The sequence below is a fragment of the Macadamia integrifolia genome, chromosome 13, assembly GCF_013358625.1.
Source record: "Macadamia integrifolia cultivar HAES 741 chromosome 13, SCU_Mint_v3, whole genome shotgun sequence".
Lineage (NCBI taxonomy): Eukaryota > Viridiplantae > Streptophyta > Magnoliopsida > Proteales > Proteaceae > Macadamia > Macadamia integrifolia.
The window spans coordinates 22,730,029-22,755,561 of NC_056569.1; the positions used below are offsets into that span (position 1 = coordinate 22,730,029).

The following is a 25,533-nucleotide window of genomic DNA, read 5'->3' on the forward strand; positions in this document are numbered from 1 at the left end:
TATTCAATTTTCTTTTAATCTTATCCCTATTCCTATACTTGTGATCCTATCGAAAGCTAATCTTCCATTGCAATTCCATGGTTCGGGATTAGCATTACATTAAAAAAAGGAAGACAGGTGTGGAATCATATGCTCATAGCAGCTCTTTTCTCCTTGATCTAGGGGAAAAGTGGCTATGTCATTTCTAAACTTGCTTTAGCAACAGTTCTTTTCTTTCAAACCTAGCTTCCCAAAGACAATAATTCACCTAAGTGAAAACTACAGGCAATAGCAATACTTCTTGTTTTAAATATATGGAAATGACAAGAACCAGCATCATTGTTTCATCAGAAGCATGGATCCAAAAGATTAATATATCAAGGAAAACATATCTATCAAAACTAAAACAACAAAACATACCGAGTGTGTGATATTTTCAAGGGAATCCACAATGCAATGAGCATAATCATAGCTTGGATAAACACACCATTTGTCTCCCGCATGTGGGTGACGAGTAAACTGGCCAGAATCAAATCATAAAAATGTAAGAAATTCCAGAATTCTGTAATCAAAAATAAATTTAGAGGAGTAAATTTCAGAAATAAAATTAGTGTAGAAGCTCAGCCTTGCCTTTATACGGTAAGCAATCAGGTCATACATGTTAAAGTTATCACTCTGCATGTCTTGTTTCATCCTAAGGGTTGCCTTCCCTTCATCAATCATGCCAAGTTTCATCTCATTAAACAGTTTCAATGACTCAGCGATTGGCCTGTCCCTCCAAGGACTGTTCATCTTTTTCTCCCGATACTCTTTTATTTCATCAGGAGTCTAGAATTAATTTAAAACCATTCAGTCAGTTAGAAAGATCAATCCATCAATTCAACATTCCCCCAAAACCCCCCCCCCCCAAAAAAAAAAAAGAAGAGAGAAAGGAATAAAAGGAAAAAGGAGAAGGACCGACGGAAACAAAGATAATTTTCACTCATAAAAGAAAATAAAAAGTTCCCAGTGGGAAATCAGATTTTGTTCCACAGCTTGTTGACAAGTAACACCAAAACTACATTATGTCAAGTTATGCAGTAAATGCCAATCAACTTATGAGCAATTGGATACAAAGAATAAATTTGAATTGAATATATCTTGAAAAGGAAAATTGCATATGACCATAATCATGTAGAATCCTGTAAGTTAAATAATACTAGTGCCCCATCCATTAGTGCCAGACAACAACCTGGTGGTCAACATAAGCATGACCTCTACGTATCAGCTCCACAGCAAGGTCATACAAATCTTGGAAATAATCGCTAGTATAAGTAATCTGCAAAGGCAGAAAACTGTCAAGTACTGCCAAAGCAAGGTATTAAATGAATCATTGTCAATATTGAAAAATTATACCTTGAAGGGTTTCCAACCCATCCATTGAACAATTTCTTCAATATGATCAATATACTCCTTCTTTTCAGCTTCAGGGTTTGTATCATCATACCTAGCAAAGTCAAATCAATGAGGAGTTCAGAATACAAAGCACTGTGAAGTATTTTTCGCTTCTTTCAATGTCATAAGCAGTTTGAAACTTCAAAAAGAAAGAACAAAACAAACACCATCTTCATACCCAAGCAATGCAATAGCTAAACTACAGCCCTCAAATTAACAAGCATAATGCAAACATGATGTGTATTATTTTATTATATTTGTAACTACATACAAGATGAACTTGGCCTGTTTCTCCCAAATCTAGAAGTTTATATATTTTCTGTACATTTTTATGTGTACGTGTGTTTCATGAACAAAACAATGATTTAGAAGCCCCTCTTGTGAAAAATCTACAGACATAATCATATAATCCCTGTTTTAAGTCCGTAATATAACATGTAAATGCAAGCAAAAAGACATGGAAATAAGAAATATATGCAAGGATGGAGAAAGAGAATCTTCATTACATTCATCAAGGAGCAATTATTCCTCAAAAAAAAAAAAAAAATTTTTTTAAGATATGGAAAAAAATAAAGTTTTCAGTCAAGCAAGCAAGTGTTTCCTTTATTCACTAGTGCTACAATACTGAGAATGATAGACAATTGATCCTGTGGACAGACCGACAGGTGTGAAAATACTTTCAATTTATGGGTTTCAGGAAGACTTTTTCGTTGCTTTTCTGGATGAAGCTTCAAGATCTTTATAGGCCATCATTTGGGTAGATTCTTATCATTAGAAAATTGATTTTGCCATATATTTTCCGAAGTTTAGCATCCACTTACCCTCAGTAATGAAACAGGCAATTAGAATCCCCACATTCACATCTGGTCAATCAAAATTTATCCTCGAGAAGGATGTAGTGTTTGGGGTGCATTTATGTAATTAATATAGTGTGCAGATAGTTGATGTCGTGTTCTCGCTATTCTCTCGTATGAAAAAAGCTCCTGTTGTCAGTTATCAGGGGAAAAAGTTATCCTTGAGAAGCAAGCAGAACAAATCCTTTGAAAAATATCATTTTCATCATAGCAATTCAGATTATCCTCGATGCCAAGGCACCAAATCAGTCATGTGCTTCAAATCATAGATTTTCTAGCATGACTATAATATCCACAATATTAATGAGATGGACACGATACAGAGAGGTATTCATGCAACCATGATGCAGAATTCCAAAAAGAAGAGATAATGGGCCTGTTGTTTTTGGGTTTAGTTACTTGCTGTTTTAGCAAGTCTAGCCCTATCAATTTGGACTTAGAGCTATGGATGTTGGTAATTTCCAGAACCCCAAACCAGACCCATGACTCCAATGTAAGTGATTGAGATGTTGAAACAGTTCATTGGTGATTGAGATGTTGAAGCAGTTCATTGGACGCATGACAAGGATGGTGCAGAGCATTGACTTGTACCTAGATACTATGCACCTCCTAGGACTGATATTACCATAAAGAAGGTGAAGCTAGAAAGTTCCTTTGCTGGATAGAAGGGCCCATGCCTATTCCTTGATTGGTTAGATTCTCTAGAAGAATATTTTGACTGGCACAACTTGACAAAGGAGGGGAAGCTTATATTTTTTTTTATTTGTGATTGACTAGTCGTGTCAAAGAATGGTGGAGATTCCATGCGCAGAAGCTCAGAGTTAGAAGACAAGACATGAACCTAGGACTTGGAAATGACGCACAAGTTGAAGAATAAGTACCTACCAGAACATGTACAAAGAAAGCTCTTACCTCAACAAGATTACCACTAAAAGGAATTTAAAGTTGAGAACTTGAAGCAGCAGTCTATAAAATTCTCGGGGAGTGTTGGAAGTCTGACACCAACAACGTTAAGACAAAGGCTGATATCAAATTTACACTACCAAAGAAAATTGAGAGAGCAGTCATCAAAGAAAAGGAGCCTGAAGTTGAAGATAAAGCCAAAGTGATCATAGTGAACTGTGATGAAAAAAAAGAGAAAACGCTTGAAGCTTCAAAGACGGAAGAGTAACAAGAAGATTCTACTGAAGAGGTCTATGTTGAAGAGATCAAAGGAGACAACACTGAAATAATGGAAGATAAGGTAGTGGTCGAGAACACTAAACAAGAAATCATAAACATTCATAATGATGTTCTTGAAGATGTAGAATCCATGGCTCAATTCTTCGATGAGAAGGCTACAAAAGTTGAGGACTACATCGATGGCATTCACTGTTGATATTGATTCAGAGATTAGCACATAAGAGTTAGTCATGCCACCAAAGTTCTTTGAAGAGAAAGCACTCCATCTGGAAGACTATTCCAAACATCCATGAGCTACCAGAATGCTGCTATGGGTTGCATATAAAAATTCATCACAATATTGAACCCTCGACTCTACAAAACTCGAGGTCAAGTTCTTTTCAAGCTGGGGAGAGTTGATGCAGAAGTCCAAAAAGAAGAGTCCAATCCGATTTTTCGGTCTAAATGGGGCTGGTAGTCAACAATAGATGTAAAATTTAGTTTATTTTATTTTATTTGGGTGGGTAGATTTCGCAGGAATTATTTCCTAGTTTGTTAGTTTCATATTTTAGTTGGGTTTCTATTTCTATGTAAGGGAGTTTTCTTTATACCGACAAAATTTGCTAAATAAGAGACAACGAGATTGAATGAATTGAAAAGTCGTTTGTCATGGTGTGCTAAGGTGAGGACCTGCTGGTCAATCGACCCCCTCTCCTCTCATCTCCCTTGTTCCTTCTCTTCCCTCCTCATCGATCCTTCCTCCTCCTTTCTTTTCTTCCTTTATCCTTTTCCTTCTTATCCTTCTTCCCGTTTCTTCCTTAATTAATGAACCAATTGGGCTGAGAGGGATTCAACCAATCTCCCTCATCCCTGATTCTTTCACTTTTGTGTTTGGTATGCTAATACCTACCCTAGGGGCAGACCTACCTGTGCAATATGGTTCAAATGCTTGCTGGATTTATGAGTTACAGAACAGATTTCAGACCTGGTTCTCCTTCTACCGCCAGGTATGATTTCAGATATTTAAATCTTGTTGGTTTGCTGATGCTTACTGCTGTTAGGGTGTGTAATCAGTAGAGAATCGAGTCACTTTCCTTCGCCAGAAATCTTGAGTCGATTGGGTCTTGCATGCAGGAGTTCTCTTCAAAGTAGTTTCACTCTTCCTGGCTGAAGGCTGAAGACAACCCAACCCCCTCCGATGATTCCTTCGTTCTTTTGTTTTATTTCCACTTTCCTTATTACCCCTCACTCTCTCATTATTTATTTCTTAGCCTTACCTTATATTTGCTTCCAAGTCTACCCCTGGTCAAGAATTATAAAACCTTCAAGTATCTTCTCCTTCATTAGCTACCAAACAGCCTGATGTAGATAGGCTGTCAAAAGGAGAACTCAAACTGACCAAAACCATGGTTCAGTTCTGTCCCAAGTCTGGACCTGGTTTAGTTCCATCAAGCCAACCTTGTTGCCCAATTTTGCACCTATGCTGGTCCACTCCTGCAGCCATTGAACCAGCATAGCATCCCCTTGATTAGTGCATATTTTACTTCCCTGATTGGTCTTCTAGAATATCCCAAGCAGCCATCATCCAGCATGTCCAGCAGCTTCCAGCAACTTGTGTTACTGTTCATGTGAACAGTTACACGTGAAGTATTTTTTGCCTTCTTGTCTTCTTATGGTTTAACTTGGTCAACCATGTTCTTCTAGAAGGTCCCTATATTGGTCTCTTATGTTTTCTTAGTCTTCAAGTTACAGATTAGCTGCTATACCATATTAGTTTCCTATTTTGGAACTAACTTCTATTTGCAAGTTTTCACTCTATTTAAAAAAAGGCGGCCGTACCAGTTTTTACACAATTAATGAATGAATAATTTTGCAGCCAATGCTTGCTCCAATCTCATGAAAAAGGAAGAACAACAACTGAGATAGTTGTGGGTGACAGGCCCAGGCTGAGATAGCCATTATCCCACCAACAACTATCCTTCATCATCCTTCTCTTCTTTTCTTCTTGATTTCTTTTGATTGCTTACTGTGAGAGAGTGTGAGGGTGATTATTCCAAGCTATTTTGAAGTACAGAAGCACAAATACAACTCAGATTGAGGCAGCCAAAGAGTGGATTGAAATCAGCCAATTGTCAGGTTTTTCTTGTCCATCGATTTCCTCAATATCTCCCAGACCAGCAGGGTTTTGCCTAAGCCCTTTTAGGGTTTAATTAAGGCCATCAGGGACCACCTTTGAACAGGAGTTGAGGGCTGTTGAAGCCCTCTACAGGAAGCCGCAGGATTCCTCCCTTGCTCTGCTGAAACTGACCCTGTGACGATCCAAATCGGGTTTCGGAACCCCAGATGGAACCATATTCAGAACAAGTTCAGGACCCCTTTGGGTATGGTAAATAGGAACTTGGACCAAACGGTAATTAACATTTGAAGGGAACGGTCTTCCAGGAATTTAAAATTAGACTGGAGTAAAACCAGAACAATTTTGTATATGGAGCTTTTCTGAAATATTAAACAGCAGCTGTCCTTGTGAATAAGACGAGCATTCTTCTTCTTCACCACGATAAACCGAAACAGCAGTTAAAATTCCAAGTGAGAGTTCTCCTTCATGTGAACTCTGATCAAAGTGAACCTTGAAGTGCTCAATTTACAGGACTTTTGATTCCAATCAACAATCACTCAAAACAGCAATTAGAAAAGTTAACAAAATTCCTGAAAACAAAACTTGGCCGAACCAGTAGAATTAGGTCTAGTTACTGGTTTCAATCTCACAGCAGAAGGTGATTTGGAGGACAAGCATCTAAAGTTTGGGTCACCCTAAGGGAAGAGTTAACTCCTAAATCTAAATTCAATTGAGCGTCTAACCAGAGAGTTCGAAACAATATCTGGAGCTGCAAGTACTGCCCAGAAACAGAGACTGGGAATAAAGATTTAAGATTCAACCAGAAGGGAGAAAATGGAAAGAAAACTGAAGGAACAAAAAAAATAGAATAAACAGAAAATTAAGAGGAAACAGAACTGGGAGGGAACAATAATCACGATAGAAGAGACAAGAAGGATTTCTCAGCCAGCAGGGCAGCACACTAAACTCTGAAATTTTCCAATTCATTCAACTCTAATCTTCCCCCATCGTGTGTTACATTCATATATATATATATATATATATTGAAGAGGAAAAAAGAACTCTAAACAAACTCTTAAACAATGGTAGAGTATGAGACAAACTCCAGTCCATCCCTATCAACTACTACACAGTAAACCAAAAGAGAAAAATGACCAAATAACCGCAAATAGGGAAATAAATTCCTAACTACTCCTACTGAATCAACCATCAGCTTTGGGCCAGGTTATTTGTTGTCATGGTTTCCAGACTCAATCAATCCAGTCCAGTCAAGGAAGTGCAACAGCATGAGGTTTCAGTGTTTATAAGCATGATGATTTTACTTAGGCATGCTTGGTAATTCACATTCGATTTAGTAACAAAATGATAATTGTTTCTGTTCTTCAGCTTATTACTTGATCAATTGAACAGTGCAATTAAAATTATCAAACTCTAGCTTGTCCTCAGGTACAGAAATAGAATGGGATTTTAAAACAGAATTATCAACCACAAGATAGCCAAACATATTTAACCAACTAAAAAACTTTCACGAAGTTGAGTCTTTGCAGAAAGGATGATGCAATCAATAAGACTACAGAGTGGATCAATTCTAATAGCCACACAAGAAAACAAAATAAAGAAACGAAAGAAGCTGAGAAGACCCATGTTTACCTCAGGTAACAACATCCATCTCTCTCTTTTGCCAGCCCGAAGTCAACAAACATTGCCTGCATTATTTTCGCAAGATAAGTGGCCATCAATGTCTAAGAAAATAAAGGGAATCCAAGATTTGTCCTGGAGGAAGATCTATATACCTTGGCGTGACCAATATGTAGATAGCCATTTGGTTCTGGTGGGAAGCGAGTTAAGACTTTACCCCCGGTTGCTTTCAAATGCCTCTCAAGCAATTCCTTTGTGTTGCATGCCCTCAATACAGGGCGATCACTAAAGAATATTTCAGTATGAACCTAACAATGAAGATTATAAGGACAATCAGCTTCATCAAATTCCAAACGTATATAGTTTAACAATTATCTCTCCAAACATTTTCATGCAGAAATGTGACAATCTTAAATAGTATCAGAGGCCATTTGGATATGTTTCTCAGGGAGTTTCAAAGTCCACTTCCAAGAGATACAATATACAAGTATATAACACGTTCCTTACTGTGAGAAGAGAAATAGATTGGCATACCCTGCATGAGGATCTCAACAAGTTTCTTGTTATAAAGACTAAATTTAGGTTTATTCCATTAAATACCTTAAAATTTTCCTCGGGTGGAGGAAATATTGAATAAGGGTTAATTTCCTCTTCAGGGGATGGCACTGAAGGAGTATCCACAACACGGACTTGATCCTACAGAAATGAGCAAAAATGAGGTTGATTCATCTATTACCTGCAGAGAACTAAATAGTAAGGGCATACAAACATGCCCTACCTCTACTTTGGCAGGCTTATCTTTCTTCTTTCTTGAAGGTTTTTCATCATCTGCTGCAGTCCTCTCACCAAGTAATCCATATAATTTTGCATCTATTACTTGCTGTTGGAAGGAAGAAGACATGGAAGCAAGGTATTGAGTAAAAAACACACAAACAACTAAATTTGTTTCAGAGACAATAACTATTATCTCATAAGAAAATAATCATAATAAATTGAAAAAAAAATCACCTTCACAGTTTTAGGATCAGCCCATGGATGCCTCTTTCGTACTTGTGCAAGTAGATCACCAACTAAGGAACATGAGAATAAACTGAACATCAGATTTCCAATGGCAATAGAGAAAAGGCCAAAAACCAAAATTGACTCACAAAAGAAGTCGTGAAGAATAGAAAGCATCCAATCTTCAATAATTCCTTGCCCCTTATCTTTCATTAGCATCCAAAAGCACTAAACGAAACTCAATTTCCATCCCCAAAGTCTAAAAATTTTCACGCACAATCAGCATATATATAAAGGGGCGTACCCAGTGCATGAGGCTCCCGCTACTGCAGGGAGGGGCCGGATGGTACGCAGCCTTAACCCCCATTTTGCGGAGAGGCTGTTCCACCGAGGCAAGCCATATACAATCAGAATATATATGACAACCCTAATACTAACTCTAAATAGGACTTTAATTTGACTCTCTTTAAGACTTGCACTTTGTCTAGCAAACTAGTACCCTCAATAGGACTCTTATCCATGTTTCTTCTAGAGACCCATAAAGAAACCAAATAAAGAGAGAAAATTGAAGTGAACAAAACCCCCCAAACACCCAAGGCAGCGAAACAATTATAACATGACTGTTTTTTAACCAGTCCCACTCAAGCGAAGTTTATCTGGTTGACCCAAAAAAACCTACCACGTGGCATGTTGGATGAGGCCCGAATTTTGTCAACTGGTAGATCCCAAAGTCCCCTGCACACACATCTACAGCCCAATCGGAGTTCCCAAGTAGCAAGCAAGGCTTTGAAATCAAGGTCTATGGGAGGATGTATGCCCATACATGGACAGCTGAAAATACATGTATGCAAGGGCATACATGGGAGGGTATTTGATGAATACAAGTCTGGAATTTGACACGTGGCCAATCAAGACATTGCCCTTTCTATTCAAGGGTAACACAAGGCAGAATTACATAGGCCAACCAAAGAAAACCATTCTGCCAGCAAGAGAGAGATAGGTACTGTCTTATAATGGAACTATGAGACCCTAAAGCAAACCAAACAAAGCACAAGTTTAGGTCCAGCCCTAGGTTAATAGAAACCCATATCAAAGGTCCACCGAACCCCCAATCAGACAACTAGGCCTGCCAAATTTTTCCTAGCATAAGTTCCATACAACTTTTTGTTCCCACATCAAGGTTAAACAGAGTTTTGGGCTTTCCTACGACATAGAATAGGTTTTCTCAACTTCAAGAATTAAAATTATAGTTCAAGGGGCATGATGAGCTCAATGAAGGAGAATAAAGGATGGTCAATGAACCCAATTATAACCATCAAGTGTTCAACTAGGGTTTAGAATGAATTGTGCTTTATTTCTTTATTATTCCTTTTCCTTTTCTTTTTTTTTTTCTGGGCGGTTAGGGGACAAGTAGCAATTTATTGAAATAAACTCAAAAAGCAAAAGGAAAGACACCAAATAGTAAACGGAAGCAATAAAAAAGTCACCCACCCTTACTAAACTCGGTCTTTAAAAAGGACTTCTATTTCTATAACATATCTTTGGACAAATACCCCCCTACTTAGCCATATTATTATCCAATAACAACCAAGCCTTTCCCAACTAAATGGGGTCGGCTACATGGATGTGTGATAGGGTAAGATATAAAGCAAAGGAAAGAAAAGGAAAGGAAACATAGTAACGCAACACCTCCAGAACATCCCACTTAAGTGTGGTTAGCAACATGGATCTTTGCCCTCCAAATAACTCTGTTTGATGTCATACTAGGATCCAGGCCTAGCTTTTGCATGTCTTTGCTTACCAACTCTTCTATGGCCATTTTAGGCCAACCCCTAACTCTTTTAACTCCTTCTATCTGGATCTTATCACTCCTGTAACCTCTAACCTAGTCATTCCTCACTCTTATCTTTCCTAGTTTTGCCACACATCCATCTCAACATCATCATTCTTGTTAGTTGTTACCCTCAACTTATCAATGTTATGCTTCTTGACTACCCAACATTCTGCCCCATACATCATAGCCGGTCTTATGATTGTTCTATAGAATTTTCCTTTAAGCTTTAAAGGTATACGTCAATCACACAACACACTAAATGCACCTCTCCACTTCATCCATCCAACTTTAATATTGTGAGACACATCATCGTCTATCTCAGCTTATTTGTTTATGATTGACCCCAAATATCTGGAAGAGTCGCTTTGTGGGATCTCTCTCTCTCCTCAAGTTTCACCACATCATTATCCGCCCGTTCCATTATCTCCGTTTTTGTTCTACTAATCTTAAGACCCTAGATTTCAGGGTAGATCTCCATAATCTTAGCCAAATTATCATCCATCTCAATGAATATTCTAGTGTGCAAGCCACAAACCAAAAAGATCTAATGAGATAAGAAAAAATCCGAGGCTCCTCGTACTGTTTTGACATGCAAAAGTTAACATTTTCAGCATCCTACCATCACTCTCACCTTGGCATCTAGTCTCTTCTGAAAAGGCAAGGCGTTCAAACACCTTATCGTTTTGACACTTTTTTTTAATTAAATGAATCAGGTTCATTTTCTAACTCATGTATTGGTTTATGTATATATCACTATGGTATAGTGTGTAGTCTTATGCTACGAGATCTATATATTATATATATATAAAGAGAGAGAGAGAAGGGGGGCATAATAGTTTATGGTCATTAATTGCTTCAATAGAGAGCATATTGTTGGTGTACAATGTCTTGTATTCCGTCACAGTTTAATCCAGGAATTACTGGTGCAACGCCTCGACAAGCAAGACAACGGTCCCGCTGTTAATTCACGTGTTTCTTTCTCTGTAATGCAAGCAATACTGAGAGGAGTGAGGATGAGCGATGTAACCCTATTCTCCATTGATAGTGAAGCGGGATCTCATCTCACCGGGGACGTATGCAATCTTGCCGAACCTCGTAAATCTGTGTTCATTGTTTATTCTTGTTTTTCCATTATCTTCTGCATCGTTTTAAGGTTGCGTTTCTACAAATTGGTATCAAAGCTCTAGGTTTCAGTTATAGGATTTACTATCACGATGGCAGGGAAGGGATCGAATGTCAAGTATGATATCGAGCGGTTCAATGGGAAAAACAATTTCACCCTCTGACGTCAAAGGATAAAAGATCTTCTGATACAACAGGGTTTGGCGAAAACATTGTTGGGAAAGTCGAAGAAACCTACAAAAATTATTGACGAAGATTGGAAAGAGATAGAGGAAAAGGCGGTAAGTGCTATTAGATTGAATCTTTCTGATGATGCCCTACAATATGTTGTGGGTATCAAATCTGCACCGCAGTTATGGGCAAAACTTAAAAGCATCTACATGACGAAGTCCTTAACGAATAAGTTGTTCGTGAAGAAACAATTGTATTCTCTACAGATGGAGGAAGGTACGGATCTATTAGAACATCTTAACATGTTTAATCAGATTGTAAGTAAATTTGCAAACCTGGAGGTTAAGATCGAGGATGAAGACAAGGCGTTACTGTTGTTGTCGTCGCTCCCAGAATCATATGATCACCCAGTAACAACTCTCTTGTTCGGGACCCTTGAGATTGATGAAGTCGCGGCTGCCCTCATGTCCAATGATACAAGGAAGAAGGCCAGTAGTACAAAATCTCAAGGAGAAGGTCTTTTCGGATGTGACAAGGAGCAGGAAAGAGGGAGATCAAATCAGAAGGGATATGGGAAGAGTCGATCGAAATCAAAAGGGGCCAAGACAAAGGTCTCTTATTACTATTGCAAGAAGGAAGGTCATCTGAAGAGAGAGTGCTTGAAGAGGAAGGCAGACTTAAGGAAGAAAGGTGTAGATAAGGCATCTGAGGAAGCTAGTGTGGCTGACAATTCAGATGAAGATGATGGAGATGTACTCTCTATATCATCAAGTAAGAATCAACCTTCTGATTCTTGGATTTTAGATTCTGGATGTCCATATCACATGTGTCCACATAAGGATTGGTTTGCTACATATCAACCATATAATGGTGGGTCTGTCCTAATGAAGAATGATGCCGTGTGCAAGACCATTGGGATAGACACTATCAAAATCAAGATGTTTGATGGGATAATAAGAATTTTAGCAAATGTGAGACATGTACCAGAATTAAGGAAAAATTTAGTATCTTTGGGGGTACTTGACTCAAATGGCTGCAAGTACATAATAGCAGGTGGAGTTCTCAAAGTTATTAAGGGTGTTATGGTTGTCATGAAAGGACAACTAACAGGAAACTTATACAGACTCATAGGGAGCACTGTTACAGGTGGAGCATCTGTGACTACAGATGCAGGCTCTGATACAGATGCAAGATCTGATACAGATGATACCTATCTGTGGCATATGCGGTTAGGGCATATGGGAGAAAAAGGATTAATGGAGCTTCATAAAAGGAAACTGTTGAAGGGAATGAAAACTTGTAAATTGAACTCTGCAAGTATTATGTGTTCGGGAAATAGTGTAAGGTCAGTTTCAAAACTGCAAAACATAATAGTAAAAGGGTGCTTGATTATATACATAGCGATGTATGGGGTCCTTCAACAATAAAATCTAAAGGTGAGGCAGAATACTTCGTGACCTTTGTTGATGATTACTGAAGGAAAGTCTGGATCTACTTCATGAAGCATAAAAGTGAGGTGTTCACTAAATTTAAAGAATGGAAGGCTGAGGTAGAAAGGAAGACAGGAAAGAAAATTAAGTACTTGAGAACAGATAATGGAGGGGAGTACACATACAAGCCGTTTCTAAAATTGTGCAAAGCTGAAGGGATTACACGTCACTTCACGGTTCCAAAGACACCACAGCAAAATGGTGTAGCTGAAAGGATGAACAGAACACTTCTAGAAAGAGCTCGGAGAATGAGGCTGAATGCAGGGTTGAGCAAGAGATTTTGGGCAGAAGCAATGAATATGGCATGTTTCCTCATCAACAGGTCTCCATCAAAGGCGATTGATTGTAAAATTCCTAAAGAGATATGGACAGGAAAACCAGTAGATTATTCTATTCTAAAAATATTTGGTTGTCTAGCCTATGCACATGTTGAGAGTGAACAGCGTTCCAAGTTAGACTCAAAGTCTAAGCAATGCATCTTTCTTGGTTTTAAGAAAGGCGAAATGGGATTCAAGTGGTGGGATCCAAATTCACAGAAAGTTATTATTAGCAGGGGCGTGTTTGATGAGTCTCATATGGTGAAGTCAAAATACAATTCACAAATAGTTGGTGAAAATAAAAAAGGTTCTACTGTGCAGGTGGAGTTAGGTGAGTCAGAAACAACAAGATAGAATGAGTCATCCAGTGACTTACCAGGACAACAGGAAACAGTAGAAGTTCCCTATATTGTAGCAAAGGGTAAAGGGAAACGTACTCATAAAGCACCTATGAGATTCGGGTTTGAGGACATGGTTGCCTATGCCCTCACTGTAAGTACAAGTGATCCATCTTCCTACCATGATGTTTTGAAAAATGCATAACATGATAAATGGATGGTAGCTATGATGGAGGAAATGGAATCTCTATAGAAGAACAAGACTTGGGAGATTGTGGAACAACCCAAGGGAAGAAAAATCATTGGGTGTAAATGGATTTTTCGTAAGAAAGAGGCACCATCTGAGAAGGAATGTGAAAGGTATAAGGCCAAACTTGTACCCAAGGGCTATGCACAGAAGGAGAGGATAGACTATAATAAAATATTCTCTCCAGTGGTAAAACACACTTCGATCTAGGTACTACTTGCTTTGGTGGCCATGTATGATTTGGAGCTTGAACAGCTTGATGTGAAGATTGCATTTCTTTATGGTGACTTGGAGGAACAGATTTACATGGAACAACCTAAAGCTTTCAAGGTGCAGGGAAAGGAAGATCATGTTTATCTACTTAATAGATCTCTTTATGGTCTTAAGCAATCTCCTAGGCAGTGGTACAAGCACTTTGATTCCCACATGATGAAGATTAGCTACACAAGAAGTGAGTATAATAGTTGTATTTATTATAAAGTGTCAAGTGATAATTCCATGATTTTGTTGATGCTTTATGTTGATGACATGCTCATTGCTGTAAAGAACAAACATGATATAGTCTCTTTGAAGTCTTTGTTGAGTGCTAAATTTGAGATGAAGGATCTTGGTGCTACTAAGAAGATCCTTGGCATGGAAATCCTTAGAGATAGAAATGCAGATAAACTTTGGGTAACTCAGAAGAGGTATATTGAAAATGTGCTAGAGCGTTTCAACATGGAAATGGCTAAGCCGGTTAGCACTCCGTTAGTTAGCCACTTCAAGTTATCTGAAAGGGAATGAACACATGAGGAGGTGGAGCAGATGTCTCAAGTCCCTTATGCTAGCACAGTTGGGAGTCTCATGTATGCTATGGTTTATAGCAGGCCAGATTTGTCTCATGTAGTCAATGTTGTTAGCAGATACATGAGTAATCCAGAGAAGGAGCATTGGAATGCAATTAAGTGGATCTTCAGCTACTTGAGCAAGACTAAAGATATAAGTGTTATGTTCAATGGCAAGGAAAGTTCCATATAATTGGAAGGTTATATTAATTCTATACTGGTGATTTAGACAAGAAGATGTCTACTACAGGGTATGTATTTACATTGGCTGGTGGACCTATATCATGGAGGGCAATGCTTCAGTCTACAGTTGCATTGTCCACTACAGAGGCAGAGTACATGGCAGCAGTTGAGGCTGCCAAGGAAGGAGTCTGGTTGGCTGGACTGGTTTGTGAGTTAGGGTTGGAGCAAAGAGGTACAGTGTTACATTGTGACAGTCAGAGTGCCATACATCTTGTAAAGAATCAGGTGTTTCATGCAAGGACAAAGCATATTGATGTGAGATTTCACAAGATCAGGGAGCTTGTGTCAAAAGGCAGTATTCACTTGAGAAAAATTCATACAGATCTCAATCCTGGAGATAAGTTTACAAAGCCAGTTACTACAGAGAAGTTCGAGTCCTGTTTGGACTTGATTAATATTACTCATTGTTGAAGATGAGGGATGCACCAAACAGGTGCGGGTTTGTCCCTCTGATGAGGTACAGGGATGAAGACGTCTACAGGTTATCTTTACAGGAGGCTCGACAGAATTCAAACCAAGGTGGAGATTGTTGGTGTACGATGTCTTGTATTCCGTCACAGCTTAATCCAAGGCCCGACTAAAGCCCGATTAAGGTGGCCCGATTATAGCCCGAGACCAACCGACCGAATATAAAGTGTACCATGCCCTCAATAACTAAGCCCGATTAGTTAAATGGGCGGACACGGTGTAGCCATTGAAAGTCTTTAAGCCCGATTAAGCCCGATCGAAACCGAACCGACCCGACCGGTTGACACCCCTATGATGAACCTTAGATTTGTAAAAAAAACTTGAAAATCTAAGGTTAAAGTTGAAAAAAGTGAGTAAAGATTCAAGAACTTACTATTCAAATTTTTCAACTTTCAAGTTCAAGGTTCTTCTTGGACTATGTTTTTCTCCTTCTTTGAACCATTCACTTCGACAATGTTTCTTTCAATCTACCATTTGAGTCTCCAAAAAGGTGTGCGAATCAAAGGGGAAGAAAGAAGAGAAATATAGAAAACTATTGGTGAGAGTTTGAAGTGTTTGTTCAAACAATAAAAGGCACATTCACGGGAATTTTCATATTTTCAGTCGATACGTACCGATACAGTACCGATACAGTACGATACGGCTCGATACTGCACGATACGGTCGATACATACCGATACGGTACCGATACGTACCGATACTCTCGGGAATTTCCAGATTTTTAAAAGTTCGTATCGTAGAGTATCGTACGTATCGGTACCGATACGGTACGGTACGATACGCACGATACAGCGATACGTAAAAGGGAGCCCAAAATTCCCCGTAGCGTATCGGTATGTATCGTGCCGATGCCTACCGATACGGATACATATCGGCCGATACGGCACGATACGCACCGATACTTAAAACCATGTTGCTCCTTAATTAAAAATTAAAAAAAGAAAAGCTCCTCTTTTGTGTGTTAACAAACCTTCATTAAGAACCAAAATAAATCTTATACTTCACATAGTTCAAAGCCAACCAACAGAAATCTGCTCCAATAAGAACATCAATGCCCTTGCCTAAAGCAACCACCTCATGAGACCTACTACTATCCAATCTACTAAAACAATCAAGACCTAAAAAAAGCTGCTTAGTATCCAAAAGAAACTTCCAAAGAAAAGCTCTTAGATCCCTTGTATGCGTTAATGAAATTGTGTTATAAAAAACATATTTTGGGCCTAAAATATGATTAAATTAGTCCTTGCATGACCAATCCAGAGATCTAGACAATAACCAAGTAGGAGCCACTTCACACCATTACTCTTTTTGTCAATGTACCCACTGTCTCATGCTATACAAATGCAAACCGAGCTCCCATATATCACAAATCACTCCCTCAGAGACAAAATCATAGAGTAAAGCTTTAGATGTCTTTATGACTCAGTAAAGCATTGAAGATCCAAAGTACGGACATAAATAATGGAAATCATACCAACTGCATGGGACTGATTTTGAGGTCAGTTAAATTGAATTGAGATAAGGCTTTGTTGTTGTCGTTGTTGTTGTTATTGAACAAACATTTACACTAGAGCAAAGGTTTGCAGATTGGGAGTGACTGGGAGTAGTTCAGAATAGGTGAACCCAATGTGGATTGTGTATTAGCACCATCAATCAAGATGTTTAATGATGGATCCGAGGATATAATCTAAAAGGCCCGTCTCTTAATTAATAAACTGAGGTCACAAAAAATCCAACTGTAATGGCCTTAAACAGACTCACCCATGAATAAAAAAGGTTTCAGTAGGAGCCCAAGATCCAGTTGCCTTTCTCACAATTTTTTTACTGATTACTTATTAAGCAAATAAATCAAATAACAAAAAATAAATAAAAAATAAACCTCAAAACACATATCGACCATGAGTAACAAAGGGACTTGTTAATTTGCTACTATATCTGGGCTGCGTATCAATCATGCAAAGTCTCTGATCTTCTTGGTTGAGTGATGCAGCTCCAGGTTCCAAAAAGTAGGAATCGGATCGCTTAGGGGCCCATTCAATAATGAAAATAACAGATATCAAGAATAATGGCAGTTCTGTAAATAATGTAAAGTTTCTATGAGGAGTGGCAAACTCGTAAATAAACAAAATGTGTAAGGATCTAGATTGTTAGCTATGGGAAGGACATAAAGGTGATTAGTATTTATTTGGTAGGGGTAAACTAGGAATAACAAACAGCTTAAGTGCAGGGTGTAAATACGGGGTTAAAAGGAAGGGCGTTTTTAAGGAAAGGGGAAAAAGAAAGCTCACAGTTTAAGAGAGAAGCTTGGAGTCTTCTTCAACCTTGGAATAGGGTTGCAGCGGTGGAGTCAGCAGAGCTTTGAGATGGAGAATTCACTGGTTTGGCATCGGGCCGGCCTGAAATTTCAGGTGAATGGTCGCACCATCCAGCTCCTTGGAACCCAGCAATATTAGCCGCAGACTACAAGGGCACAAGAAGGATTGAACTCTGCAAGTCAGATCTGGCACAAGATACAGACCCAGATCTGAACCTGGGTTCGAGTCTCTCAGTAGAAAGACCTGTTGAAGTTAAGATTCTAGGGTTAAGGTAGCCCAAGGAGGGGAAGCCTTCGATCAAAACTTCAGCCCAAGCAGAGCAGGCACTAAGGAGATCTAAGGGCTTGAATAGAGCTGTAAATATTGCCAGAAACAGGGGGCTTTCCGGCAAAGAGAGACGGCCGCAAAACAGAACCAGAAAAGAAGAGAAGAGCGAGAAAATCAGAAAAGAGATAGGTATGCGGTCACGGCAGCCAAGGTTTCAGCTGAGCAAATATTCAATTTCAAAACTTCAAGTCAGTCCTTCTCTACTGTGTTACATGGCTATAAAAAGGAAAATAAAACCCCAACAATGGAAACTAACCTAGATTAGCAACTGAAATAAAATCTCCCAACTTATTTAATGGACACCCTACTTTAACAATAAGGGAACAAATTAATAATCAATATACTGAATTAACCCCAAATTTTCCCATGCCCAACTGCATCACTAAGATCTCTGACTCTTCCAAAGCTTCTCTGCTTGAGCAGACTGGGTTTTGCATCTGTCTCCTTCCGGTAAAGTATCTTGGCTCCCTCTTATTCCTACCAGGCTTTCAGCTCATCACTCATATGCTTGACCTCATTAGAAAGCGTCTCCAACTCTGGAAAGGAAAGCTCCTCTCTTTTACTGGTCAGTTAGAGCTCATCAGATCTATTCTTCAAGCTTCTTATATTTACTAGTCGGGCATATATAGGTTGCCAAAACCCATCATCTCCAAGCTTGAGTCCATTTTTACCTCTTTCCTTTAGAAATGAAGGTGAATGCTTCAGATTTCTCCGCCCTATTAGTTAGTCTGTTGTTTGTCTTCCTAAGGAAGACGAGGGTTTAGGATTGAGAAGGATCAATGATGTTAATTTGGCTGGTATCATCAAGCTGGTTTGGAAAATTGTCTCAAACAAGAAGAGCATACGGGTTGACTGAGTCTACTCGAGACTGCTTCAATCTGATACTTTCTGGACAGTGAAACTCCCCCAAATGCATCATGGGTTTGGCGTAAGATCATTGCTACTCGTCGCTCTTATCTATGCAGCCATCTCCTCTCAAATTGGTAACGGGACTAATACTTTCCGTCGGCTAGAACCCTGGCACCCCAAAGGAATTCTATATCATGCCTTAAGTGCCAAAACAATCTATGGCTCCAGTTTGCCCAAGTATGCCCTTGTGGCCGATATCTTATCCTCTGGCAATTGGTCCCTACCCAGCTCAATCCTTACCCCAACTTGCAGACATTTGGAACTCTTTGCAAGTCATCCCGGAATCTCAGAGGCAAAGGTAGGATTCTATCCTCTGGTTGCCTTCCTCCTCAAAGCTCTTCACTGCCAAAGCCGCGTAGGAGCCTATCAAGAGTCATGGCCAGCCCTCCCCTTGGCACAATCTCATCTGGTTCAAGCATCACATTTTCCACCAAAGCTTCACGACTTGGAGAGCATTCAAAAAATCCTTGCACACAGAGGCATTCCAGCTGATCCTATGTTTATCATTTGCAGCAATGAGCCGAAAAGTATCGAGCATCTCCTCTTCACTTGCATTGTCTCCTCCTTTATCTAGAAAGAGACCCTTGCTAGGTGCAGGCCAGCCAACATAAGAATTCTAGCATTCCATAGGAAATGAATTTGGGTGGATATGACTTTTCAGGGAAAGTTTTTATGTGATACTATGGGAAAGCTCGCCTTCTGCGCAACCATAAACCAGATCTGGATGGAAAGAAATCGTAGGAAGTGGACCTCCAACTCTTACTCTCTTGATAAGATTTGGGGTTCCATCTCTTTTGATGTTAAGGCCAAGATTTCTCGAGTTTCTTCTACTTGTAATCCCTCTCCTAGAATCTGTCATATTGTAAATTCTTGGGAGCTATCTAGCCCCATCATCAGGAATTAGCCCTCCTCTTTGAGTTTGGGTTTCGTTTTTCTCTCTCCCCCCCCCCCTCTTTAGGGGCTATAAGTTTTCTTCTGCTTGGTAATGAATTATTTATGCAACAAAAAAATAACAAAGAAACTTATTTGATCCAACCAACCAAAATGTGGGTTTGTGGTACCCAATGGGAGTGTATGAATAAGAGAGAGAGAGGTAATCTCAAACCTCAAATAACAGGTTTTGAAGATATGATTCCTCATATTCTACTGGTTTCAAGCGAGAGGAGGGAGGTTGGTCCAGGAGGGATAAATGGTGTGGGGTAGCTATAATTTGAATAAAAAGGTGTCTGGAATGCATCATGAATAAAGCCTCCTTGTAATGAATACAAATGGATGAACATAATTGCACAAAACCTCTCCAGTCCTTTCTTTTTAAGTGAACAAATAGATACCGAGCAAACTCACATCACAAAATCCACATAAATCAAAATCCAAGCAGTGTTTCAGGTTACAATGGCTTTTTCACTTTTTACATTTCCATCAAGGGATCAGTTCTACGTGGCTTCACGCCAGACCAATGTCAATCCATATATATAAATCATCTTTTAATTATTAAATAAATAAAAAATCATAAACCATTATCAGCCATCAAATTTTGAACATTCTTTAGGATTACAACTCCGTCTATCACCTAGTTAGGAAGCTAACAAATTACTGAAGTTGCAGAAACAAATATCCCTTTACTTCTTATTCTTCTTCTTCCACATTTTGATAGAAGAAAAGGGGAGAAGGGAGATAGAGGAACAGGTTTTGAGAGAGAGAGAGAGAGATGGAAATGGATGGTTTCCTATCTAATCTAACTTTGGGAAAAAATAAGAAATACCAAGAGGTGGATTAGTGAGAAGGGACACACCAGGGTTTCACTATTTTATAATCTATATAAAAAATAGGCAGGAAAAAAAAAAGGATGAACGAAGAACTGGCAGAATGAGAGAGAGAAGTGAATGAGAATTTCCTTTTTCTATGAAAATTAAGGGGAAAAAAATAAGGAAATACAAAGAGAGATGTGGGAATAACAGATTTTATTACATATGAGGTGAAACATATAAGGGTACAAGCATGAAATCATTGAAATTTATAAGTACGGGGCAAGGTCATCAAGTTTTGGGTCTGAACACCTTGGCATATAAGACTAGTGGTCGCCTCGCCTTGTTGCCCAGGCAATGCCTTGACAACTATGATTAAAAATGCACATCAATATTGCTTTGCCTTGTTACATTCTATAGGAATTTTAGCACTTAGGAGGATGTCCCCCAACCAGCAATTGCAAGATAAAATTCTTATTATCTGAGCTAGAGGAAAAATTCATCCAAGATCTCTTGCCACTTCAGCATCTTAAATCATATAATGAGAACGCAGATGTGGAGAGTAGCACCATTTAGTCACATAGTGCATTTAGATCTAAATTAGTGCAAGGGCCTTCAACACAACAATATGACATAGGAATTAAATGAAATTGCCTAAAAAACGGAAGTTCTGAGCCCTCTTTACTGTTTCCACAGGCCTCAATATGTTCATTAGAACCAACCCATGACATGTGCAAGGAAATCACACACACACCCACACACACACACACACACACACACACATTCAGAACATAGTCTTCAAATACATTTATTCTCAAAATTGTCCCCCATTCTAAAATCAATAAAATATCAAAAACCAATGTTGATTTGGCATTACAAAACCCTTCATCAAGCTATCCAGAAAGGGAAAACTGCAAATGCAACTATACATTCACCTATGCGTGAAGTGGCCCACTTGGGATAGGGGGGGGGGAGAGATGGAAATATCATTATATTACCTTTTCCTCTTAAAAAAAAGGGACACAAAGAAATGAAACTATAATATACTATAAGATGCACCCCAAATTGCCATTTTTCAAGCTATATCAACAAACACAACCTAATCTCTCTCTTTTTACCACCTTTCAAGCAAGGGATGCATAGAGCTAAGATGTAATCAACATAACCTTCTACAAGCACATACTAAATCCTGTCAACAGTATTTTCTTTCGTAAATAAATTCTAACCATATCCATCTGAGGTACCTCCAGAAACACATGGCCTACTAACACTTACCATTTGTTCGATAACGCTGCTCCAAGATGGCATGCTTGTTCTCTTCAAAAACCTCAGTAACAGTGGATTCAATTTCTGCTGCAGAAACCTCTACTCCTGCTCACATGTGAAGGAATTTAGAATAGCTCCAAGAGATGGAAACATAAATGGAACAAAAATATCAAAAGTAATGCAATAAATAGGGGTAAGAGGTGATGATGGACAGCCAGAAATTAACTAACTAGAAAATTATGCGAAAATTCTTCAAGATATTTAAGATACAACCATGCCATTCTGGACAGCACACTTTCTAGGACAAGGCTGTGCATCTAGGACAGCACGCTTTTTAGGACAAGGCTGTGCATCTAGTACACGGAAGATAACTATTTCCTTTCCTTTAATTTACTGCTTTAAAATGGTCCTAGTTTGATGCTTCTTTTATTGCCCCAATTTCTTTTAGATTATTCTCACTTGTTTTTATTCACATTTGTCACAAATTCATGATACAGCTTACCATACACAAACTTATCTGTCATTTTTAGTTCCCCTTACCAATGACTTGCCAACAAAACCTATATAACATCATTTATCTAAGACAACAAGCACGCAAAACTTGCTCTTTGTAATTTTAAAACAATCCTAAGGCAAGGCATCCTTCAGCCTTTAAAGATAAACTTGGACATGTCAGTTGTAAAAAATCAACCCAATATAAATGACTCCCATTTCTGGATTTTGAGAATTTCTATGACTGACACTTTGTGTCTGTGTTGAGACATGACACTCTTCTTTCTCCACAGACCACAGTACAAAACAGCGGATTGCATAACAGAGATTTCAAACATGCAAGGGAATTATCAAAAAGGAATACCCTCTTTTTTTAATGGAAGAATTATCAAAAAGGAAGTTAGATTAACTCAACCACCAAAAAATATGAGTCGGAATAAAGTAGACCGCAGTCTTAAAAGCCTCTCTTGAGTTTAAACTAATTAATGTATCCTAATATGGCTTCAATTTCACACAAATGTAATGCTTACTAAAATTGGTTTTGATTTGGGGGGGGGGTGGTGGGGAGGGAAAAAAGAGCACCAAATGAAGATTGAGAAGTAAGCTGCAGGTGAATAGCAACCAAGTTATTATAGGTTTAAGGCAGTCAAATTAATTTGACATAATTAATTAACTTATTTCACTACTCTTTGAAAACGTACCTACACCACAAGCTTCTTCAAACTCATTAACTGGAAATTCATCTGGCCCAACATTCCCAAGATATGAAAAAGCTGCTTCTAACTGAGCAGGTGTTTTAATCTGCAACATCACATTCCAATGAGAGAGAACAAATCATGCACAATATTCCGTTAAACACAGTCAAAAGCCAAACCCATTTCATTTGGAATATCTATCCAACCTTCGATGAAACAACAGATTCCAGTAACGTCGCCCGGTGTTTAAGTGCATTCGCAGGGAATTTCGTAGCAACCTGTCACTCATAATTACACACCAACACAACAAATGAACATGGTAGCCCTCCATGCAGACAAATCAATAGTAGTAGTTTTAATAAGTTTACCGTATAGAGTAGATTCCCAACCACTTTACTGCATCCATCAGTCACAGCTGCCTGGAAAATCAAAATTAATTTTGTCTAAGAACCCTTAATTTGGAAGAGACACTAAAACTAAGAACCCTTAATTTGGAAGAGAAACTAAACGAATTCAATACCTCCTGGATGACGGCGTTTAAGTTAGCGGTAACCTTGTTATTCGCAATGGTGTTCTTAGCAGTCCTCTCATCCAATCCGATTTTCAGAAACAACTCCAGTGATCTCTCACTGTTCTCGTCTTTAACCACCATTGTTACTGCAACCAGTTGATCCCCAAGAGTCTGCAAAACGAAGAAGGCCGATCTATGATAGGTTTGAACGGAGAGGAAGGTCAACCTTAGCCGACGGATGAAGAAGAAAGTGAGTGAAAACGCAGTCGTCACAGGGTTTAATAGTGAAGCCGGAATGGGGGTTTTTCTTGCTGCCCACGGTGTAAAAAAAAAATGACTTAAAAGATGTTTGACGGTCTAAAATAACAACGCGACGAGAATCTCTAGATCACCACTGTACGATACCTCGTTCTACAGGCAATCTGCTACGGATCCGGTCCGGTCCGGTCCGAACCGTCAACGGAAACCGGGGGTAGTGGAGTGGATTGGCTGCTCTGCTGTGCAAACCCTCAAATCTCAACTCTAGCACAATCACTTGACGAGATAGTTAGCCTGTGTTTGGATGACGAGAAAAGAAAAGAAATCATATAGATTCTGGACTTTTGAATGAGAAAATTTCTGACTTGATAATATCAAAAGAGAGAGATAGAGAATTTTTTATTCAGATAGAGATAGAGCTGGTGTTAGAGTTTGCAATGGGTAGTGGCCTCTTAATAGAAGAGAAAACAGAGGAATATGTTTTGTTTAAGGCTTTATTGCTATATTATCCCGTTTAAGGCTCGATTATAGCCCGAATAGGAGAAGACCGATTAAAGATCGGAACCTGACCGAGATCGACACATTCTTTAAATAGGTAGGTCATGGTCCGAGGACATAGGCCCAGCTAGGCCTGACCGAGACCGGCCCATCCCGACCGATTGATACCCCTAGATTGAGTTGTTGGCTCACCCACACACTTCCTTAAAAGAGAAATGTTGAAAACTGGATGAATTTGAGCACTAAAATAACCACGCGACGAGAATCTCTAGATCACTGCACGATTCTGCATTCTGCATTCTATACGCAATCAGCTACGGATTTGGTCCAATCCATTGATTTAGGGGATGGTATCGGTATTGGTTTCAGTCGATACTGATCCAATTTGGATCTCATCGAATTGGTGAGTATCGATCAGTTTTATACTTTTTTTTTCTTTGAAAAAATATAATTTTGTTACTGTTTTACCCCTGAAATGATACGAGTAATTGATCCGGATCAAATAGGAATCGAAAATCGTTTTCAACCAATACTAATACAATACAACTGATATGACATTGATACGTGAAACCATGGCCCGATCCGAATAGTCAAGGAAACCAGGGGCAGTGGGGTGGATTGGCTGCTCCACTGTGCAAACCCTCAACTCTCAATTCTAGCACAACCACTTGACGAGATAGTTAGCCTGTGTTTGGATGACAAGAAAATAAAAGAAATTATATAGATTCTGGACTTTTGGATGAGAAAATTTCTAGCCAATTATATCAAAAAAAGAGAGAGAGAAAATTTCTGATTGAGATTGAGATAGAGCTGGTGTTAGAGTTTCCAATGGTTAACTCACTACTAAAAGAAAGAGAAAATAGAGGAAATATGTTTCAGCCTCTTTCATTCATGGCCTTTACCCATTATATAGGTTTTTCATACAATTAATTATAACTAACTCCTTCTACCAAAAAAAATTATAACTAACTCCTCTACAATTATATTTCCCCCTTATATGCTTCTGATTGCTTCACACATAATCCTTTAAGGTCATAGAGCTCATCTCATGTCTATTACTCTTCCTTAAGGGAGTCACGGATGGTGTTATACCTTCTACGTCAGACACCATGTTGCCTTCTTTTGCTGCATCCTCTTGATTCATAACAATTGCCATCCTCTTCGGAGGGAATCTTGTCCTCAAGGTTCAAGTGTGGGTATAAATGATGAAGGGTGAACACATCCTCCCAAGAAGCCTCTTCAAGCGAAAGACCCTGCCGTTATATCAAGGCTTGGGTAATCC

General features: G+C 38.9%; 1 protein-coding gene across 1 annotated transcript; it reads right to left on the minus strand.

The window, feature by feature from the left end:
• Positions 1-333: 333 nt before the first annotated feature.
• On the minus strand, positions 334-23,826 carry LOC122059284 (glutamine--tRNA ligase, cytoplasmic). The gene is made up of 14 exons (XM_042621992.1): positions 23,505-23,826; positions 23,353-23,403; positions 23,191-23,262; positions 22,991-23,090; positions 21,807-21,902; positions 8,191-8,252; positions 7,961-8,062; positions 7,783-7,878; positions 7,338-7,490; positions 7,195-7,250; positions 1,375-1,465; positions 1,211-1,297; positions 610-807; positions 334-498 (listed from the first exon to the last, which is right to left on the minus strand). Exons 1-14 carry the CDS (start codon positions 23,634-23,636, stop codon positions 349-351), a joined length of 1,446 nt encoding a protein of 481 aa, XP_042477926.1. The 5' UTR covers positions 23,637-23,826; the 3' UTR covers positions 334-348.
• Between the last annotated feature and the right edge of the window lie 1,707 nt (positions 23,827-25,533).